Consider the following 19,495-nt stretch of genomic DNA (forward strand, 5'->3'; position numbering starts at 1 on the left):
TCCTTTTTTTATTGTTTTCTGACAACTATATGGATACTCTTCAAGGGTGTCGCCTACCGAATCGGTGGCCTTGTGGTAGAGCATCCGCCTCGCATTCGGGAGGTGCTGGGTTCGATCCCCAGTGCCGCCGAGAACCCACCGGTTTTCTAATGGGTACAAGTTTCTCCTGTTCTGATGCTCGGGTACCCCAGAAATTGGCGAAATCTTGGAAAAAGGGCTGTGGACAAAACCCCTGGTTGACGGGCCAGTGATTCGTACCGCCGTCTAACCATGGTCCACAATTGACAGGTTTCAAAACCCACTCTTGGCCCTTTTTTTGTCGTCAGGCATGAGGGTTTCTTTTTTTTTATGCTCTAGCACTCCAAAGAGAAGGCCTTGTGGCAGCAATGCTTTCGATCGCCAATCGAACACTTACACAGTGCTTTTTTATGCTCTAGCAGACCGAATCGATGGCCTTCTGGCAGCTAGAGCTTATCCACCTCACATTGGGGAATTTCTTTCCCAGACCGCCCGCCTGCGTTATTGTTGGGCGATGTCAGTGATCCTATTTTCTTCGTTTCACCTTCGATAAGTAATCGTTTGCAGGTAGCAGAGAGCAGCACCATATATATGTATATCCCTAATGCTGATAGCTGCGGCCTTTTCTGCGGTCTTCATTCGAATGATCGCCTGATGTAGACAGCACGCGATTGACGGCAGTCTAGTCAGGATGGCTGCTACGAGTAACTTTATTGAGGTTCTTGAGATAGGAGCCCGATGGCGCAGTGCTCGTCTAATAACAAGGCCAACCTCTCGGTCTAATGACGATCTTGCAGTCGCTGCGAGTGAGCGGCGGAACGCTGCTGCATGTCTGCGCTAGGTGTGATCCATTTCGTCTTCTTAATTTGATAACCAAACCAACTAATTTGATAATGGTGTACCAGGGTGGTATTCTCTCGCCTTCTGGATGAGAATCTGAACATTCATTGTTGTCGTTTAGCGGTATATCACCGATATTGGACTCTTTCACGTTGGGGCGCAGATAATCGCAAACTCGCGCACTTATCTTTCACAAAATATACATACCATTTGTTCCTCTGACTTCTAGCCCTCCACTGCATTTTTCCTATGCCATGGTCATCTTTTCAAGCCAAACACCTCACGTGCCGTACTTCTTTAACATCCGAAAGTTAGAGAAATCTGCCTCAAGTCACTGCAGCTGAATTGTGGTATACGGGTTTCCAAGGATCTCGAAAAGTGATGTGTATCTCTTTCTGGTGCTGTTATTTGCTCGTTTTTCCCTAAGCCCTATTGCGTTTTCTCTTGACCTACTTGAATTATATGTACATTCTCTGCATTATTAAATACAGTATTGTGCGTTTTTATCGTGAAGACTTTCAAAAGTTTCTCCGCCTCAACCGCTGGCTCATTTGCGATGAAACTGCACACAGAGCTTGCGTATTATGGTAACTTTTGTATCGTAGGAAGTTTGACAACGGTACTTACTTAGTTGAGCCGTGCATGGTGCGAAAACATAATCGTCTACGTAGAGATCGGCAACCAAAACCCGCAGTCGACGCTTTTTCGCTGAAGGGCGGCAGTGGCGCCATCTGTTTGCGGTAGCGCAAAGCGTCAAGACAAGGACGTCGAGGAGAGCGTTGCAAGGAGCGCGGGCCATTTGAATATGCCGTTCCTGTCGTTTCGTCTGCTTCTACTGAAGCGCTTACAACATTTTCGACTAATTAAGCGGAAAAATAACAGAACAAATGATTTAACGAGGCTTTACTTTTTAAAGAATATTGCTTGCAATGCTCGCCTCGGCGGCCTTGTCGTAATGGTTTCCACTGCCCAAAAGAGATGGCGCCACTGCCGCCCTTCAGCGAAAAAGTGTCGCCTGCGGGTTTTGGTTGCTGATCTCTACGTAGACGATTACGTTTTCGCATCATGCATGGCTCAACTAAGTAAGCACCGTTGTGAAACTTGCTACGATACAAAAGTTACCATAATACGCATGCTCTGTGTGCAGCTTCACGGCAAATGAGCCAGCGGTTGAGGCGGGGAAATTTTTTAAAGTGTTCACGATAAAAACGCACAACACTGTATCTTTGTTTTGGACTGCTCCATGCTTTTACTCAAGGAAAAAAACTTATCTGAATATCCAATTTTGCTTTCAAATATTTCATTCTATTCTTGTTCCCCTCTCCTGCACTGTTAACATCCTTGTCAGTGGAACCTTAAGGGCATTCTTAACAAATAAAATTGTTAAATAGCCTAGGCAAAGCTTGTTCACTGCGTAAAAAGCTTTGCCGCTTTCGGTAGGGTTCTTGCAGTTTGGCGCACTGCACCCCGTCATAGTTGGAGGCTGCCGCCACTGCACACTATCAAAATATATACAACTGGAGCGCATGGAAAAGGCGGGAACACACCGCAGCCGACCGCACCGGACGCGTCCGATCACGATGGCAGCCGAGAGGGTACTGGGGCCGGCGAGGAACCGGCGTAGCGCCTGGAAAGTCGGCTCCTCCACTTCAAACTGAAACAAACGTCGTCAGCAGAATCACGTGACGGCCGCTCGGCGAATGGCGTCAAGAGCGGCGCGAGGAAAACAGTCGCGCAAAATCTGCTCCCTGCGGGAGCATATACAGGAAGACTAGTTCCGATCAAGCCGGTGGCACCATCTGGTCTCAAACGGAAAAACTGCGCGGTATAAGCGGTCTTTATGTCAGCTAGCACGGCTCCGATATGTTCAAGAAGCATCAATAACTAACAAGAATAAAAGCGCAACAACACGACACAAAGAAGGAGGAAACCGACAGGACAGGCGCTAACTTGCAACACTTTACTGTCTTCATAAACCGCCGCGTATATATCAACCACAAAGGGGGGGGGGGGGGGGGTAAAGACAGATAGGGGGGAACACAGTTGAAAGCACGTGCGTTGTTAGCTATGAACCAACATGCCCCGGAGAGTGTTTTACTAAAGCATCGATAAGTTTCGCCTAGTGGCGCCATCTGATCGTCAAGAGGGGAACCACTGTTGTCAACAAAAATCGACGTCAGAATCATCCCTCTAAGAAAAAAGAAATAGAGCAGATTCATCACTCATACGTTTTTTTATAGGCAAGACGAGACGAAGCGACAGACCGGTGCCCCAATTCTAACAAATAACGCGCTGAAATGGACCGTAACCAGACCGTAACAATGTCGAATCCTGTCCGAAGAGAGGCGTCCTGCATCGAAGGGTGCTGCCATGTTTGTCGTCGCGGGAATGCAACTTCCTAGAAGCGGCGCCAGAAGTTTGGCCTGAACCCATCAGGCTTTCATCTTGGTTTTTCCGCGGAATCTCTGCCGCGGTGGCGGATTCTGCTCGCTCTCACTGCCGAATCTTTTTTTTTTTATTGTTTTCTGACGACTATGTGGATACTCTTCAAGGATGTCGCCTACCGAATCGGTGGCCTTGTGGTAGAGCATCCGCCTCGCATTCGGGAGGTGCTGGGTTCGATCCCCAGTGCCGCCGGGAACCCACCGGTTTTCTAATGGGTACAAGGTTTCTCCGTTCCTGGTGCTCGGATACGAATGAATTGGCGAAAGCTTGGAAAAAGGGCTGTGGACAAAACACACGGTTGATGGGTCAGTGATTCGTTCCGCCGTCTAACCATGGTCCACATTTGAGAGGTTTCTCAAAACCCACTCCTGGCCCTTTTTTTTTTCTAGTCAGGCATGAGAACAGTGCTTTTTTATGCTTTAGAAGACCGAAGCGATGGCCTTCTGGCAGCTGGAGCATATCCACCTCACATTGGGTAACTTCGTTACCAGACCGCCCGCATGCATTATTGTTGAGCGATGTCAGTGATGCTATTTTCTTCGTTTCACATACCTTCGATGGTGATAGTGCGATCTTGTGCGGAATGGTGCCACGGCGGAACGGTGCCATGGCTGTGCATGTCTGAATGGAAAATTGGATAAATATAATTTTAAAATAACCATAGTCTAGAAACATATATCTATACTGCGACAGCCAGGTCAGGAAGAAAGAGTTTTATAATAACTCAAGAGGCAGTGCCCTACCCTTTAAAGCTAGGTCTGGGTGTCTTACAACGCACAGCTAATAATAATAATTGGTTTGGGGGAAAAGGAAATGGCGCAGTATCTGTGTCATATATCGTTGGACACCTGAACCGCGCCGTAAGGGAAGCTATAAAGGAGGGATGTGAAAGGAGAAAGGAAGAAATAGGTCAGGTAGTGGAGGGCTTCGAAATAATTTCGACCACCTGGGGATCTTTAACGTGCACTGATTTCGCACAGCACACGAGCGCCTTAGCGTTTTTCCTCAAAAATAAATTCAACGAAGAAGGTGGCACATGTGTGTGGTAAATCTGTAGAAACAATAGAACGCCTCATACTCATTTGTGATATGGTATGCATCCCGCTGTCGATTCAGGCGCTGTCACCTTCCTGAGGCGCTGGGCTTTAGAGAACAATGGTCATGTAAATGAATCTGCGGTGGAAATTAGCCAGAAGTGATGGGGAGGTTTATGGCTCAAAAGCAGGGAGGTGACATAAGGTTATAGGTGTAGGAAAACGTATATATAAATGGAGAGCTTTAATTTAACAACTTACATTAGAGTTAAACGAAAATAAAGGGAAAAAAGCTGAGTACGGTGGAAACTGCCATCACTCCGTTTCGAAAATATGGGTCGACCTACATTCCATGCATCTATCCAGCGGTAGTTGTGATCCATTTCGTCTCCTTGGTAAACAAAAAAAAATAATTTTATACGCAAGTTCCAGGGTCATATTCTCTCGCCTTCCGTATGAGAATCTGAAAATTCATTATTGTCGTCTAGCGGTATATCATCCACATAGTTCTAAACAGAAAATCCCTGCACCTCGTGACGATTTATGAGAAGAACATTCGTATCCCAGGCGCGGGGTCAAATCTGGCTACGTTCTCAAGACGCACCATTCCCGTGGTTTCCAATGATTCGGGGCTCGAAATGAAGCAGGGGATCCACCACGGACCTACACAATCCTGCAGTGGAACGTTCGATCTCTTGCAGCGCGGTACTCCGAGCTTCGCGTGCGCATCACCGAAAGCACGCCGGAGGTTATCGCGCTGCAGGAGACATATGTGCGGGTCCACGATGGGGAGCCCCGACGGCGGCTTCCCGGCTATGTTGGTTGCCATTCGGCCACCACATGTGAGGAGAAGTCCTGTGCCGCAGTTCCCTGTTTGGACCGCTCACATCGGCCTGGGTAATCGCGGTGTGCAGTGTATGTGTGGCGGGATGTGCAACATACTCTCGTCGGCTCGGCGGCGGCGACAACCGATGCCCAGGAGTGTGTGGTGTTGACACGTCCGTGGCCTGTGTTTACGTGCGCCCAGCTGTCGCGTGGAACGCGCTGTGTTTTCGTGCACTGAGTTCGTGTTGTGCCCCGCGCCAAATCATCTGCGGTGACGACTGCCTACCTACAGCTAAACACGACTGCAGAGGTGGAAAGTTTTGCTTGGGCTGATTTCCTAGAAGCAGCATACACTTAATTTCGAGACGGCAATTGTCATCGCTTTGGTCACTTCAAGTTGACTTTTCTTCCGACCCTTCCATCATATTGACTTGGTACCCTTCTGTCAATGGTGTACCGGTAACGTGCTTGTTATTTCTGCAAACTAGATCAGGCGTTATCTTGAAAGTCACGCTGCTGAAGTCGTGCCACTAGAACAAAAATTATCAAACGTATTGGCTGCTGGTTCAGAGAACATAAATGCGTTCTGTGTACAAAATAATCGATTCAAGAACTGAACAAATAAGGCATTGCTCATCTTCTAGTAAGTGTACAAGCTCCATGGACCTTGATCACAATCCGAAGACAGAAGGACAGTTCCTCGAAAAGAGGCAAGGTGCAAGTGACCTAGAGGTAGCGCTCATGACGTACAAGTGCTATGCTGCTCTATCAGTGGGGGTATCTGGGAATTAGCGCAGCCTCCGTGTGTTCCTAGCACTGGAAATAGAAAATCAGGCCAAGCCCTCACGGCCATGCACGATTTAGAGCATGATTGAGAGCCGCGGATTCCGGCTTCGCTTCGCATTTCTTTTGTTCTTTTAATTTATATGCCGGCAAACAGCCAAAACTGCCTGTGCTACGCAATAGGCATCTTTCGACTTTACTTCGCAGGACAGCAAACACAAACGAGGTATCTTCTGACAACCGAACTTGGCGCCTAATCCCTGGGCGGAGGTAGCGCCACAGCGCCACTGCGGTCACGGCGTCGCGTTACCAACGTGTTTTTTTTTTAATAAAACCTTTTTACAATAAATTTATAATGCCCAAAATTGTGTTGTTAGGTATAAAGAGGAATTTATTTTTGTGAAAATTTTAGCTTTCAATATATATCACGATGCTTTCTCGAAGAAAGCCATCAGAGCGGCCGAAACGCAGTCAAGTAGAGTAAAATAGCCAATCCAACTTATCAACCAATGAGATTAAAGCGTGTCGTTTTTCAATGTTCTCGATGGAGTTGTTGACAAGGTTTGTGCGCTTCCTGCTCTTTCCAGCTCTCTTAAAGCCCAAAACAAACATAATAACGCCCCCCTATCGCTGCAAGGAAGTACAAAAGATGATTTCGATGTGTTTTGACAAATGGTGTTACCTTTTTTATCCACTCTGCGCTGTTCGGTGGCGTGTTTCAGTTGTGTGTTGGCGTCGCCTTCTGGCGCTCTCTTATGGTTGCTTGTTCGTCTCCAGACCGAGATGATCCTCGACTCGCAGTACAGGAGGGCAGATGGCGTAAGCACCAGCGAATCGGGCCAGGATGAGAGCCTGTACTGCCGAACACTCAGTGTCCAACTCAAGGATGATTTTTGCGCAACGGCACGGCGGTGAGTTCCGGGAGATCGGGGCAGCTCCGGGCTGTGGTTTCGCCTCTCCACAAGGGAGGATTTTTGAAATTTTCGGTACCCCGAATCATTTCTGAAGTGACAGCATAGCTGATAACATATATATTCTAACATAACATATATATAACATATATATATCGGCTTGGGGGGCTCAAAGAGCATTGAAAGCTCGCATTAAAGCATGTTCACTTCACGCCAACGGTTGGTTTCGCCTTAAGGGCGTGTCGGTGCAGTTTTCACATCTTCCTGTTTGTCAGTGGGTTAGGTTTAGGGAATACCATTGGTTGGATGTGCATCTGCTCCTAGTAACAGCGAATCGATCGCGCGAGGTGTGAACCTGAGAAAAACCATCAGCGGGCATGACCGGGGACAGGTGTTGCAATCGAACAGGTACTCACGTTATGTTTTTTTTCTTTCTTTCAGTGTTTCGTCCGTGTGCCTCACTATACGCAAGAGCAAATCATCGACTGTTGGTCGAAAGGTTAGTGTTGCTCCTTATTTGTCCTTGTTGGATTCTTATAGAAAGGGCAAAGAAAGGTAGGGCATAAAATGTCTCTTACTAAAAATGTAGAGGCGATATGTGCGTGTTTTAATATTTGTAAAGAGCAATTTGAGCAGGTTGCATCACAGGAGGTTTCCAGCTCGTTTGCTCTTATATGCCGCTGGAGTTTTCTATGTTTCTGCAAATGTAAATGTCTTATGCATTCTTCTGTTGACTCACCTCGTGAGAAGGGACATAACTGGCAAAGGCTCATATTTTTGCCCCGCTGTGGTTCAACGAAAGGACAGCAATACTCCCTTGAAGAGATACTCTTTGGCACGTTGAGGTCAAACCAGCTCATATTACTACGGATGGAACATTCTCACTGGACAAAGCCCAAACCTTAATCTTGTCCCTTTAATGACTTTATTTACAGTGTGCAATGGTTAAAGGATGCAACTCAATGTATGCTCTGGGAGACGTTTATGATGTGGGTATCACCGTATGACAGACCTCTGCATTGTGTAGCTTGACTGCATATAATCCCAAAATGACATTATGATGTCCAAAACCAGTGCAGAGGTGATAAGTGATTTTGCGGTGGATAACCTCAAGTGAATTTTTTACTTTGCCTGTAATCTCTGCTGCAGAATGTGTCAGCCAAAGGAATTTTGAGGCTTTACTTGTTATTATCCAGACAGCATTATTAGTGCTAACAAAACACGTACACAAAAGAAAAAGAAGGACACGGGACTGGCACTTCCTGTGTCCTTCCTTTTCTTTCGTGTATGTGTTTTGTAAGCACTAATAATGCCATCTGAATCTGAAAACCATCTAGCCCATCTGCAAGTTCTTTTAAACCATAGGTCGTTTTCATTCTCTTTTTTATTTTAATCTATGGCCTTTGCATGTTTCAGGAGCTCCAGATCCAGCTTACAGATGACGCAGACCCATTTTTTGTCTACACTCTCACTCTCACTGAAGAAGACTTCCAGAGGCAAGTCTTTGTGTACTTTTTATTTACTTTTTGTGCCATTGTTTGTTAAAGGCTTTCTTCACTTCTCTTTTTAGTCTTATTTTTTGGTTCATGCTGTTGTGCTAAACACAAGCAATGTACCATTTATCCCAAGTTTATGAATTCTCTTGAGCTTTCTCTTGCCAGCCCCTCCGTTCCTTTCCATCCTTGCTTCTGTGGCATCAGAGTGTCTGAAACTGAAAAGTCACTGAAACAAACCATTGGCTATATTTCTTGCACCCTAGAAGAGCAGATGTGTAGCTGTATTGCCAATTAAGTAGAGGGGAAAAAAGCTTTATTCTTCCAACAAGAATGAAAAAGAGTCGAGAGGGAGAACCTACTTAGAGCTTGGCAGACCCTTGACCCTCGTTAGAGGGTCTGTCAAGCTATTTGCTTATAGATATATACTATAGATACATAGGTAGGTATTTTTTGTCAAATATGCTTTCTTTTAATTTACAACTTATTGCAGGTGCACATAAACTATTTTATCAACTATATGTACATGACTAATGCCTGTCACGGGTCACGTACAGAAAATGAAAACAGTATTACATTCCAGTACAGAAAAAATATTACCTAGAACTTAGTGTTACAAACAATGTTGCAGTGTCGCTACAAAGAGGGTAGACACGTGCAACTTGATACTTCATGCTGGGCTGGAATTGATCAGTGCACCTGCTGCTTGTGAATCTTCAAACTTGCTTGCTGCGCTTAGAGGAGATGGAAGGCATCAGAGGCCTCGAAATGGCAGAAAACCCCTTGCTTGCCATAAGCAGCCCTCACTGGTTAAAGCGTTAGGTGCAGAAGTTCTACTTCATACCTGGCATCTTGGTCTGTTCCTGATTAGTTCGGTGGAGCAACAGTTGTCTCATGTGTGCAATTGTTATGCCAGCTGCTGGCAGGACTAGCGTTGTTGTTGCTGCCAGCAATTGCTGCAGAGTGGCAACACCTCTGCTAAATGTTAAGTGAGAACTACCCCCACTTACTAAGACAATTCAATGCAGTAAAGTGACCTAGAAAATTATCTCTACATTCCAGCGTCACTCTCTGTGGTCTTATTCAGTGTTTGAAGTGGTCTGAAAAGCCTGGAACCTTTTCTTTAAAGTGCCTGGTTTTCCTTCGTGATAAGATAACGGCGTCCATTATAGAGCTAGGTGGCATCCCTGTCCTCTTCAGATATGCGAGCAACACCAACATGTTCACATCATGCGACATCAGATGATGGTTGGCGCACCATGAAAATGGAAGGAAAAGGTTTCAACTGATAAAACTGGTGCAGGAAGCGAAAGAGTAGCCTTCATTGGCTTTTGAACATGGCAGCGTGTAGTCATTACATGTGCAGCAAAAGCAGGTGCAGATGCTGTGAGGTTTCTTGACACTCAAACTCCTGTTCCAAAGCAGTGCGTTTCACAATTTTCGCAGCAATTTTCGAAGTGGAATGTAGTTCAAAAGAAAGTGAGGATGAAGAAATGAAGAGCTGGTGACATCACGTGTGAAAACACTTGAGGGCCAGCACAGTTTTACCGCTTTACACATGCGACTCTATGTTCTGAATTTCCTGTTCCACCTAAAATGGCTCACCCACATGGCAGTGAAAGCACCCTTCATTTTCTTGAACAGTGTTCTTATGATGACACTTCCTGTATCTAGAGGCAGCTCACATAGAAGTATATGAACGGCATTGGATGCACGGTGGCAGCAAGGAAATATTTTTATGCACAATTTCAACTTTTGTGCCAAACGTATTATTTCAAATATGACTACTCGCTTGTGTCACTACCAAAGCCAGCCGAAAGCTGTACAAGAAATTGCTAAGTCTAAAATAAATTAAAAGAAATTTCATTAAGTAATTTTTCTTTTCCGAAATATTTTGGGAAAGAAACGTTTGCCTTTTGTAGGGGAGAACTGTGCATTATAAAAGTTGTTGAAGAATGTTTTAGAACCCCTTAAATAGAAGCACTTGGGAAACCTTGCCAGAATATTTGTTTTTCTGGCTTTCATTTACGCCGCTACATTCACATCTCGTCTTGCAGCCTCAAGGCACAGCAGGGCCTTCTCGTGGACTTCCTGTCATTTCCACAGAAGTTTGTTGACCTCCTTGAGCTGTGTTCCAAAGATGATCAAAAGGTTTGCGTTCCATGGTTCTTTCATTTTGCTTGTCTTTTATACTTTTTCTTAACTAGTTCGTATAAAGACTACTAGTGTCTCCAAAGCCGTATACATCACTAATACTGCTCCTGTGGGTTAAGTCATCACATCTTCTTGTTTGTTTGCTTATTTACTGGTTCATTAAATCACTTAGGTATGTTCTTTGCCTCGGGGACATTTTAGAAGGAAGTGGAAAACACAGCTGGAATAAGCCTGACAAAAAAATGAAAAGTGTGTCATGTCGCACCATGGATATAAAGTCTTCAGATGCACGTCGCTAGTTTTTGTTCCTTGGAATCAGTCTTAACGAGCAGCCTATTGGGATGTACGTTAAGCACAGCCTTCTTTTTTCGCTCCTTAGCTATGCTTGTAATATTATTTATGCCTTAAAATGCATTTCTAACGCTGTGTCAGCGATGTTGGTAATCTTTCGTGTAGTGCGTTTTTATGAGCTTGTATTTTTTCGCTTTTGTAAAGATCCGAGTCCTGCCAGAGCTAGTAATGTTCTTAAATAAGAAAATGAATTGCATCGCTGGCTTCTGCTGGCATACAGCTTGGCAGTGTTAGTGCTTTCTTTCAAAAGGCGTTCTTGTTGAATGAGGGTGTTCTCTTTTACAATAAAGTTATAAAGTTGTATCATTTCCTTCCCAATTCCCCGCAGTTTCTTTTTTCTTTTCCTGCATTGCTTACATTGATTTAGTACGTTTTATTTTGCATTTCACTTGCTTATTTTTTGTGTACTATTTCCTTCTTATATTTTGCTTTTGTTTTTGAATCTAGTTTCTGATCCCCCCCCCCCCCCCCCCCTTTTTTTTTCATTTTGCTCTCTGGCTGAAGCCTTTTACAAAGCAGTTTTGGCACTTTTTGGTACCTTTTCATTTTTTTTTCTTTGTACAATTCCACAGCACTTGAGGGTACATAAAATAATTAGACATTCAAACATCAAACTGCTTTTGCATATGCTTTTTCTTTGTGCAAGGAGAGTCCCCGGTTCGTGCTATCGCTGGTGGTGCACGGTCGGACTGGCTCGGACCCGGCCATCTTGGACATTGTTGAGGCCAACCCATTCAAGCACCTCGTCCACCTCTCACTCAAGCTGTCTCCTGCACCAGACGTGGTCATCCGCAAGCATTTGACGACAGCCATGCGCCTGCTCAAGGTATGAGCTTGAGAGCCAGGCGCCTTTTGGACTTGTCGGTAAAGCCATAGGTGCATGCATGGGCTTCTGCATCGCGCCCATCCTTAGTTAACATATTCCTGCTCATTTTTCTCTAGTTTGCCCCTTTCCTCCTGACCAAACTCATCTTTATTGGGCAAATATGTGCCTTAAACGAAACAACGCACGATGGCAGAGATAGTAGTGACAATAATTTGCATGCCTGGCTGTTATCGGAATGAGAATGGCCATGACACTGTTGACTGCACTGTATTTAAACACAACTTGGAACATGCTAAATAGTACAGTTACAGTGCCCAAGGCAGTTCCAGACATTGCAGGAGTGGTCGCGCTTGAGAACTGTTCTGAAACGATCTAAGGACGTCTAGTGAGCCTGCGCAAAATAGTGGACCCCATGTGATGAACAGAAAATGACTGTGTTGCATGCGTATGGCAGTAAACAAATTACCACTTGAAAGAAAGGGAAACAGAACTCATCGCATTATTACATGGTTTGAGTCCTTCGATACCAGTGTACTGTGGTGGAATTTTTCTTTCTGGACATCTGTGGCTAAACCACTGCACCAAGCACATGCCATTGACAACCACTCCAATGCCCTCAAAGTCGTCAGCAATGTCTGAAGCTTGAATTGAATTATGAGAAAAAAATATTGCATTTCTGTGCAAAAGCAGTACTTAACGGGGTAAAAGCCAATGAAGAACCTTGTGTGAAGCCTCAGAATAACTTGGGTAATTGGGTTAGATTAGAGGAGCGTCGCGCAAGCTGCAGACACTGGGAGGAAGCTCAGGTAAGTTCAGAGGAGTGTCGCGCCAGCTGTAGCCAATGGGAGGAGGGCCTAGCGTCAGCTGCAGCCGAGTGGAGAGAGGATGTGGCGATGAAGAGCATGCGAGAAGCGCTGTTGTGCTCACAGGCAGATGACAGAAGGAAGAGGCGAAAAATGAACTCATGTTTTCGCACATCTACTCGGCAAAACTAACTTAAGACCCTGCCAATTTTTTAACTCCACATTTTCTAGCAATAAATGTACTCTATTCCACTGAACAAACCACAATAGTACCAGCATCCCTCTGGAAGCTTATTTTTTTAACTGTGGACGCTGGCTGGTCTTCTATCCTTGCAATCCTCCCTCGTTGCAGGACGAAAACAGAAGGCTCGAGGCGGCACTGAGGAGCTCTGAGACGGACTTCCACGCACGCCTGCACCAGTACCAAGAGGTGGCGACGGAGCGGTCACGGGAGCTGGAGCACATCCGCTCCCTCCATGCCTCCCAGCTGGCTTCGCTGCGGGAGCAGTATGAGCGGGAGCTTACAGCCGAGAAGGAGCAGCATGAGCGGGAGCTGACGATCGAGAGGGAGCAGCACAAACGGGAGGTCACGGCCGAGAGGGAGCACCACAAGCGCGAACTGGCAGCCGAGAAGGAGAGTGCACGCAAGGTTAGCAAACGAACAAAAGGGGGGCCAGTCATTAAAATTAGGAGCGTCAAAACAGGCAGGTGCAAAAGCAAGGCATAAAAAAAAAGACAAAGGTAGGTGCTGACGACTAGCTGAAGTTCATTCTACAGTCGAGCCTGCTTATAACGAACTTGAGCGTCACGTGGCGTCCGTTCCTTATATCCCAAAGTTTGTAGTCAGTGGCATAGATTTAAAGAGAGTTGCTTGTCAAAAAACAAAATTTTTTATTTGCAAAAAAGTCCGTGATGGACGTCTTTCTTTGCAGCGCATATGCGATGAGGGAAGTTTCCGGTTTATTTAAAACAGAAGCGTGCTCTTCGCCGAGGCCCTTGGCATAGACAAGTTGTCTGAGGCCCTCTATGTAGGCCATTGCTACGGGCGTGCTTAAGGGGGCTGGCTCCGAAGTTTCATCCTCATCTGATTCCTCCACGTCACTCTCGTCCCGCTCTTCAGAAACAACATCCTCGTTCGTGCACGGTTCCGCGGTGCCGGCATCGTCAGCGACAGAAAGAAAATCATTCCAACCAATGTCATGGCTCCCCATGTCGGAGTTGACAATGCGCTGCCACAAATCACCACCGGGCTGGTCATCTTCCGAAGCATCAGGCTCGGCATCAGACACTCGACGAAGCCGGCCTTGCGGAAGCAGTTCCGCTCGCCAGTGGCCGTCACCTCCGCCCAGGCTGCTTTCATCATCTCTACCGCTGAATACAATGGAAATGGGCACGGTGTTCCCATCCGCCATCCCGAATAACTACCAGGGCCCGAGATTTGAACGGAGCCGACAAAACGCCCGCACCACAACAAGAGTGACCAAAGCGCGCGATGGGGTACATGTACAGCGTACACAGGCGGCAATCAAGCCAATCAAGCTAAAGATACTGACGCACAGCACCAGTGGAGAGACCAATGAGGGGAGTTTGTTAGTGCCAGTGCAGCCACATCTTGGCTCCCACAGTTGGCCTGCTTCACGGAGCGTGGCCTCCGTGATCGGCGCAGGTGGCGTTGCGGTTCATCGCGGAGGCAACACGCGGATTTGCAAGAGAGTGAGGAGAGGGAAGCGGAGTTGCGAGGAGGGGCGGGAGGGTGATATTGGAAGGCGCGCTGGCGAGGAAAGGGCAGCTCAGAGGCCGGTTATCTCTCATCGCGGCGCCGGGTTTACGCCGTCCGTGTGCTGTAACCGATCAGCAGGGCTTAATGACGTTCGTTATACGTGTGATTTTGTGCCATTGAAACAATGTAGATTTTGAGAGTCACGCAGGTCTTGTTCGTTATATGCGGAAGTTCGTCTTAAGTGGGGCCGTTGTATGTGGGCTCGACTGTATTAACTAATGATGATATATATATTTAGCCAAATTTCTCTCTCACCACCTCCCCTGAAGTAACACATTATGAGCCCGATAAAGTGCAGACTGTATGATGGTATTCTAGTATCGCACAATGCGCATTATAATGTACTATAAAAAACACTGATGGGAAAATTGGAATGTTGCCCGAGCTGACAGCTTCAAAAAACATTGTGGACTGCAGTGTTTGATGATATTATAATTGCAAAACGTTCCAGTGATGATAACAAAAATTTAAGTATGAGAGTCCATAAATGAACAAGCAATGACTAAGGTATTTCTCAGTTTTCTCAGATGCCCTTATTAGTGTACTGCATTTCATACATCAGGTGCAATGTTGTCTATGCTAGCGCTCTTGTTTGAGCTGCCTACACCGGCGATCTTTGTTGTGAGTGAAGAATAATAAATACTTTGCCTACAGTCTTATTATAGTACATTTGTAATGTGCTGATTAAATTCTCTGTTATCGCTGACGACACACTCTCGCTTTCGCATGCCACAAAGTTCAAACCCTGCCGCGGCAGCCATGTTTCGATGGACGCAAAATGCAAAGCACTATATCAGTGCACGTTAAAGATCCCCAGGTGGTAGAAATTATTCCGGAGCCCTCCACTACGGAGCCCTCCACTAGGGCACCTTTTTCTCTCTTTCCTCTTTCACTCCCACCTTCCCTTCCTTCCTCATGTTGTGGTTGAGGTGTCCATAATGAAGTGAGAGAGAAACTGCACCTTTCCTTTCCTCAAAAACCAATTCTTTGCAGAACAAGTGCTAAGTAACATGCCTTTACTCAGGCATTTTTTTCATGCAGACTACTTTGTACATTTCACAGTGCTGTGCCTGATGTATGAAACGAAGTATAGTTCCAACACAATCTATAAATTTTTTAACTGCTGGCAAGCATATGCAGTACACATAATCTGTTGTCTACTTCATAGCGCAATTCCATGAATCAAGTGATCCAGCAGTTGAGTTTTCTTTATTTTGCCAGAGTATTATGTGGTCATAACTCCTGATAGTGAAGAAATAGTCCGCACATGTTGCTGTCTGTAATTTAAGTTAAATCATGTGAAATTTTTATTATTCCATCCCGTGCAATACAGATGGCAGAGGAGCGAAAGAAGCTGCCACTGAGAGACTTGCCAGATTTGACTTGACTAGTTGATAGGCTTATTCGTGTCTTCTCTTCCCTGTATGTGATAACCCTAGCTAAGACTGCATGACCTGTGTGACTGCCTAGGCCTGCTCGGAGCAGCAGTTCCGGTCAGACCTGGAGCACAAGGAGACTGAGCAGCGACTGAAGAAACAGATTCAAGTGCTGGAAGCTGAGGTCTCCATCAAGGATGCGCTGAACAAGGTAAGACGGAGCTTGCTTCATCTCTTGGCAATCTTGTGACAAGCTTTCTTCAGCTTTCATTCTTTCCTCTCAGTTTTTATTGTTTCAGCTAGGTCTTGATTTTTTCTTCTCTTTTTTGTAACGAGATATTTGGCAAGTGCAGTAAAGCTGACATATAGCACCCCTAAACTTAAAAAGGACAATGGGGAACAATTACAGTCAGTGTCCACTTGGGTGCAGCCTCACCTCTTTATTGTTGCTAGTGAGAGCTGCAGTGTAGCCTTCTTGTGCCTTAAAAATTTGACGAAGAAAGAATACTTGTAAATTGTGGAACTGTGCTTAACAAATGGGACTAAAGGGAGACGGTAAATCGTTCATTGCCTCATGTTCCATGCATAAATCTTGAAGGATCAATACTTTAGTTTGCGAAAGGGCAGAACAATGATTTTACCGTTATTGTGGTCCTTTATTTCTACAAAGATCATTGAAAAGCATTTCAGCAAGTGGTAATCAAAAAATATCTTTAAAATCATTTTTGTTAACGTCTGTCATCAAATGTGTGACAAAATGCAAGATGCTGCCTCACATGAAAGTGACCTAAATGTTTGCATTTGGCATGTATAAATACATAATAGCTGAAGTTTTTATCGTGACTTTTTTTTTGTGTGTGTGACTGTCACCATAACCTGATTTAAGTATTGAACATTTTGCCTCTACCTCCAGTAAGATGTTTGCACATGGGAACGGTTTCTCATAAGCAAGAGGGTTTGACTAATAATGTAGATTTAACTTATCACAGCTATCTTAATGCTGTTTCCCAGCCACAGTGCATGGTATGCACACCTTTCCGCCCTGTAGATCTGATAGCTTATCTTTGAAGTGGGGTGCTTTGTGTGGTCCCCACAGACTGGGAGCATTCCAGCCACAATATACAAAAACAATTTTGCACTGCAAGTGAAAGTAAAAATTTAGTGAATAGCTCAGGAAAACAGTCTGCCTGGTTGGAACTGGAAGTATGGTTGTATTTTTCATACAATGGGAGAGGCCTTTGTCCTGCTGTGAATATAGCTAGGCTGATTATAGTGATATCAATGGTAATGATGATGATGATGAATACTTAAGTGAACTTTACTGCCATTTCAACTTTGCAGGACCTTCAGGAGAAGCTGGCCAAAGCTGAACAAACATGCCGAGACCTCTCACTGAAGGTGACAACACTGGAAGCAACTGTGGGGCAGTGCCAGCGAACGGCCGAAGTTCTTTCTAGGTACTCGGCATTTTTTATGATGGTTGCTTACCAGTAGGGAGAAGTAACAATCCTCAGACCCACATGCTAATACAGTAAAAGCTCTAATTCGAACCCCGTTAATTGGAAAATTCGGATAATTCGCACTGCCAGTGTTGTCCTGGCGAGCACGGTCATGGCCAACACTGCGCAAGTCTATAACGCTCCACGCTCTCTAATTCGGATGCTGCGTGTCTCGCACTGGTTAATTCGACCGGGCTCCCAAAGGGAGGTCATGTACGTACAAGTGTATCCGGCGTGGCAAGCAATCGTCCAAGTAGTCCTACTCAAAGCCGAATGCCATGCTGCAGAATCACTCGCGCACCTCTGAGTTGCACTCAATTGGCAGGCGTCACGACACATATATAGCATAGATTGAGGCATAACAATGAATAAGAAAAACAAGCCTCTCCAGCACCACCAGATGGCCCCTTTTGCAAGAGCATCACACCACATAGTTTTGATTTCGTTTTTCTGAAATTTGTGCCAACCCGCATCAGCCAGCGAACCAAGCCCAGTGTTACGTCTCGCCTACAACGCGCGGTATAGCCGGCGCGGATGCAACGGACGCCGCGGCTTCGTTCATCGCGGTCGCAACGCCTCCCGCCAAGCGCGTCCAGGCAGGTTTCAGTGCCTCGTGTCGTCGTGCGTGCGTGTGTGTGTGTGTGCATGCTGGTGCCCACGCTTGTCAAAGCGCGGCAGCCGGGGAGAGAAGCTCCGCAACTGGGAGGCGAGGAGGTCTGACCGGCGCCGGCCAGGCGGACGCGCACGTCACGCCTGAACATGTTCAAGCGTCGCCGTATCGGATGACTCTTCCCAAGCCGCTCCTTCTTGCCCTCGACTCCGAGGGTATATAAAGGGAGCTGCCCCGGACGCCAACGAGAGACTTCGATTTCTTCATGCGAGTAACGTGGTCGCCCTGACCGGCTGCTCTTTTGCGATGCCAGAATAAACAAGTTGTTCTGTTGCCAGTCGACTCATCCTTTGCCGGGACCTTCGGATGTTTCCAGCTTTGCCCCAGGCCGCCAGGCCAACGCTACCCTTGGGGCTTGCAACCCAATTGCAACAACTGGTTGCCAGCGGTGGGATCGCGACAACGGAGGCCAGCAGCGAAGATATGCGGTCAACTGTATGCTGAGCAGCACAACGACCATCCGGGAGCAGTGCAACGAGCCCTGTGTGATGACTGGTTGCCTGCAGCGGAACGACTGCGCTGAATTCTTGGCTGCGAGGTTTGGTGAGTGCGGGACTTTCTTCTTCTGAGTTTTGCCAGGCTTTTGTTAGTGTCAGAAACAGAGCTGGTAATTGTGTTGTCGTTGCTGCCGGGTTAGTTTGCGGCAAGACAATAGTAGGCAGTAGAGAAAGCAGCATTCGGAGCAGCCATGGATTTGAAGTCGTTGCGCAAACCGAAATTGCTGGAGCTTGCAAGAGAGTTGGGTCTGAATGTCTCAGACAAACTCAGAAAACCAGAACTGCTAAGGGCTATTCTTGAGTTGGAGGCTGAGGATGACGAGCTGTCGGAATGCCTTGAGACCATTGAGGAGAGGGAGCAAAAAGAGAAAGACGAGCGCGAACGTAAAGAACAAAAAGAGAAAGAAGAGCGCGACCGTCAACACGCTTTGGAAATGAAGCGTCTCGAGGTAGAGATGGAACGCGCTCGTAATGGAAGTCAGGCACACGGTGCAGGAGAACGGGTATCGTTCAAAATGACTGACCTGATGCGGCCGTTTAAGCTTGGAGAGGACATTGGTTTGTTCCTGGTTAACTTTGAGCGAACGTGCGAGAAGCAGGGGTTCTCTCGGGAAACGTGGCCACAGCGCTTGCTCACTTTGTTACCCGGCGAGGCGGCCGACGTAGTCGCTCGCTTGAAGAGAGAGGAGGCAGAGGATTTCGACCAAGTGAAATCGAGTCTGCTAAAAAAGTACAGGCTGTCAGCGGAGGCGTTCCGTCGGAAGTTTCGGGAAAATGAAAAAGGCAGAAATGAGTCATATACAGAGTTTGCCTACAGGCTTATGTCAAACATGCAGGAGTGGCTCAAAGAAGAGAAAGCGTTTGGTGACCACGAGAAAATTCTGCAGTGTTTCGGGCTGGAACAGTTTTATAGTCGGTTACCTGAGAACGTGCGGTACTGGGTCTTGGATAGGCCAGACGTTAGTACAGTGGCTAAAGCCGCCGAGCTAGCCGAGGAGTTTGTGACGCGTCGGGCTCGCGGAGCTAAGGACGGTCAAAAGGGTGAATTTGGCTCCAACTCTGAGAGGCCGAAGTTCACACCCATGAGAGCAAGGGGGGACACGCGTAGTGCGGATGCGAGTGAAAGCAGTCCGACCGAACGTAAGGAGACGGCGGCAGCCGAAGCCGAACGCAGAAAGCGGTTCGAGAGG

General features: G+C 46.5%; 1 protein-coding gene across 2 annotated transcripts in view; it reads left to right on the forward strand.

Moving 5' to 3' along the window:
• The first annotated feature begins 6,432 nt into the window (after positions 1-6,432).
• Positions 6,433-19,495, forward strand: part of LOC144111055 (spindle assembly abnormal protein 6 homolog) — a 31,393-nt gene continuing 18,330 nt past the window's right edge. For both annotated transcript variants that reach the window (XM_077644170.1, XM_077644171.1), the window contains exons 1-9: positions 6,433-6,506; positions 6,723-6,856; positions 7,298-7,355; positions 8,273-8,352; positions 10,407-10,500; positions 11,501-11,680; positions 12,836-13,132; positions 15,734-15,850; positions 16,981-17,096. In XM_077644170.1, the coding sequence (XP_077500296.1) occupies positions 6,729-6,856; positions 7,298-7,355; positions 8,273-8,352; positions 10,407-10,500; positions 11,501-11,680; positions 12,836-13,132; positions 15,734-15,850; positions 16,981-17,096 (1,070 nt within the window). In that variant the 5' untranslated portion in view covers positions 6,433-6,506; positions 6,723-6,728. The remainder of the gene's footprint in view (positions 6,507-6,722; positions 6,857-7,297; positions 7,356-8,272; positions 8,353-10,406; positions 10,501-11,500; positions 11,681-12,835; positions 13,133-15,733; positions 15,851-16,980; positions 17,097-19,495) is intronic.

Source organism: Amblyomma americanum, chromosome 11 (assembly GCF_052857255.1).
Source record: "Amblyomma americanum isolate KBUSLIRL-KWMA chromosome 11, ASM5285725v1, whole genome shotgun sequence".
NCBI classification, from domain to species: Eukaryota; Metazoa; Arthropoda; class Arachnida; order Ixodida; family Ixodidae; genus Amblyomma; species Amblyomma americanum.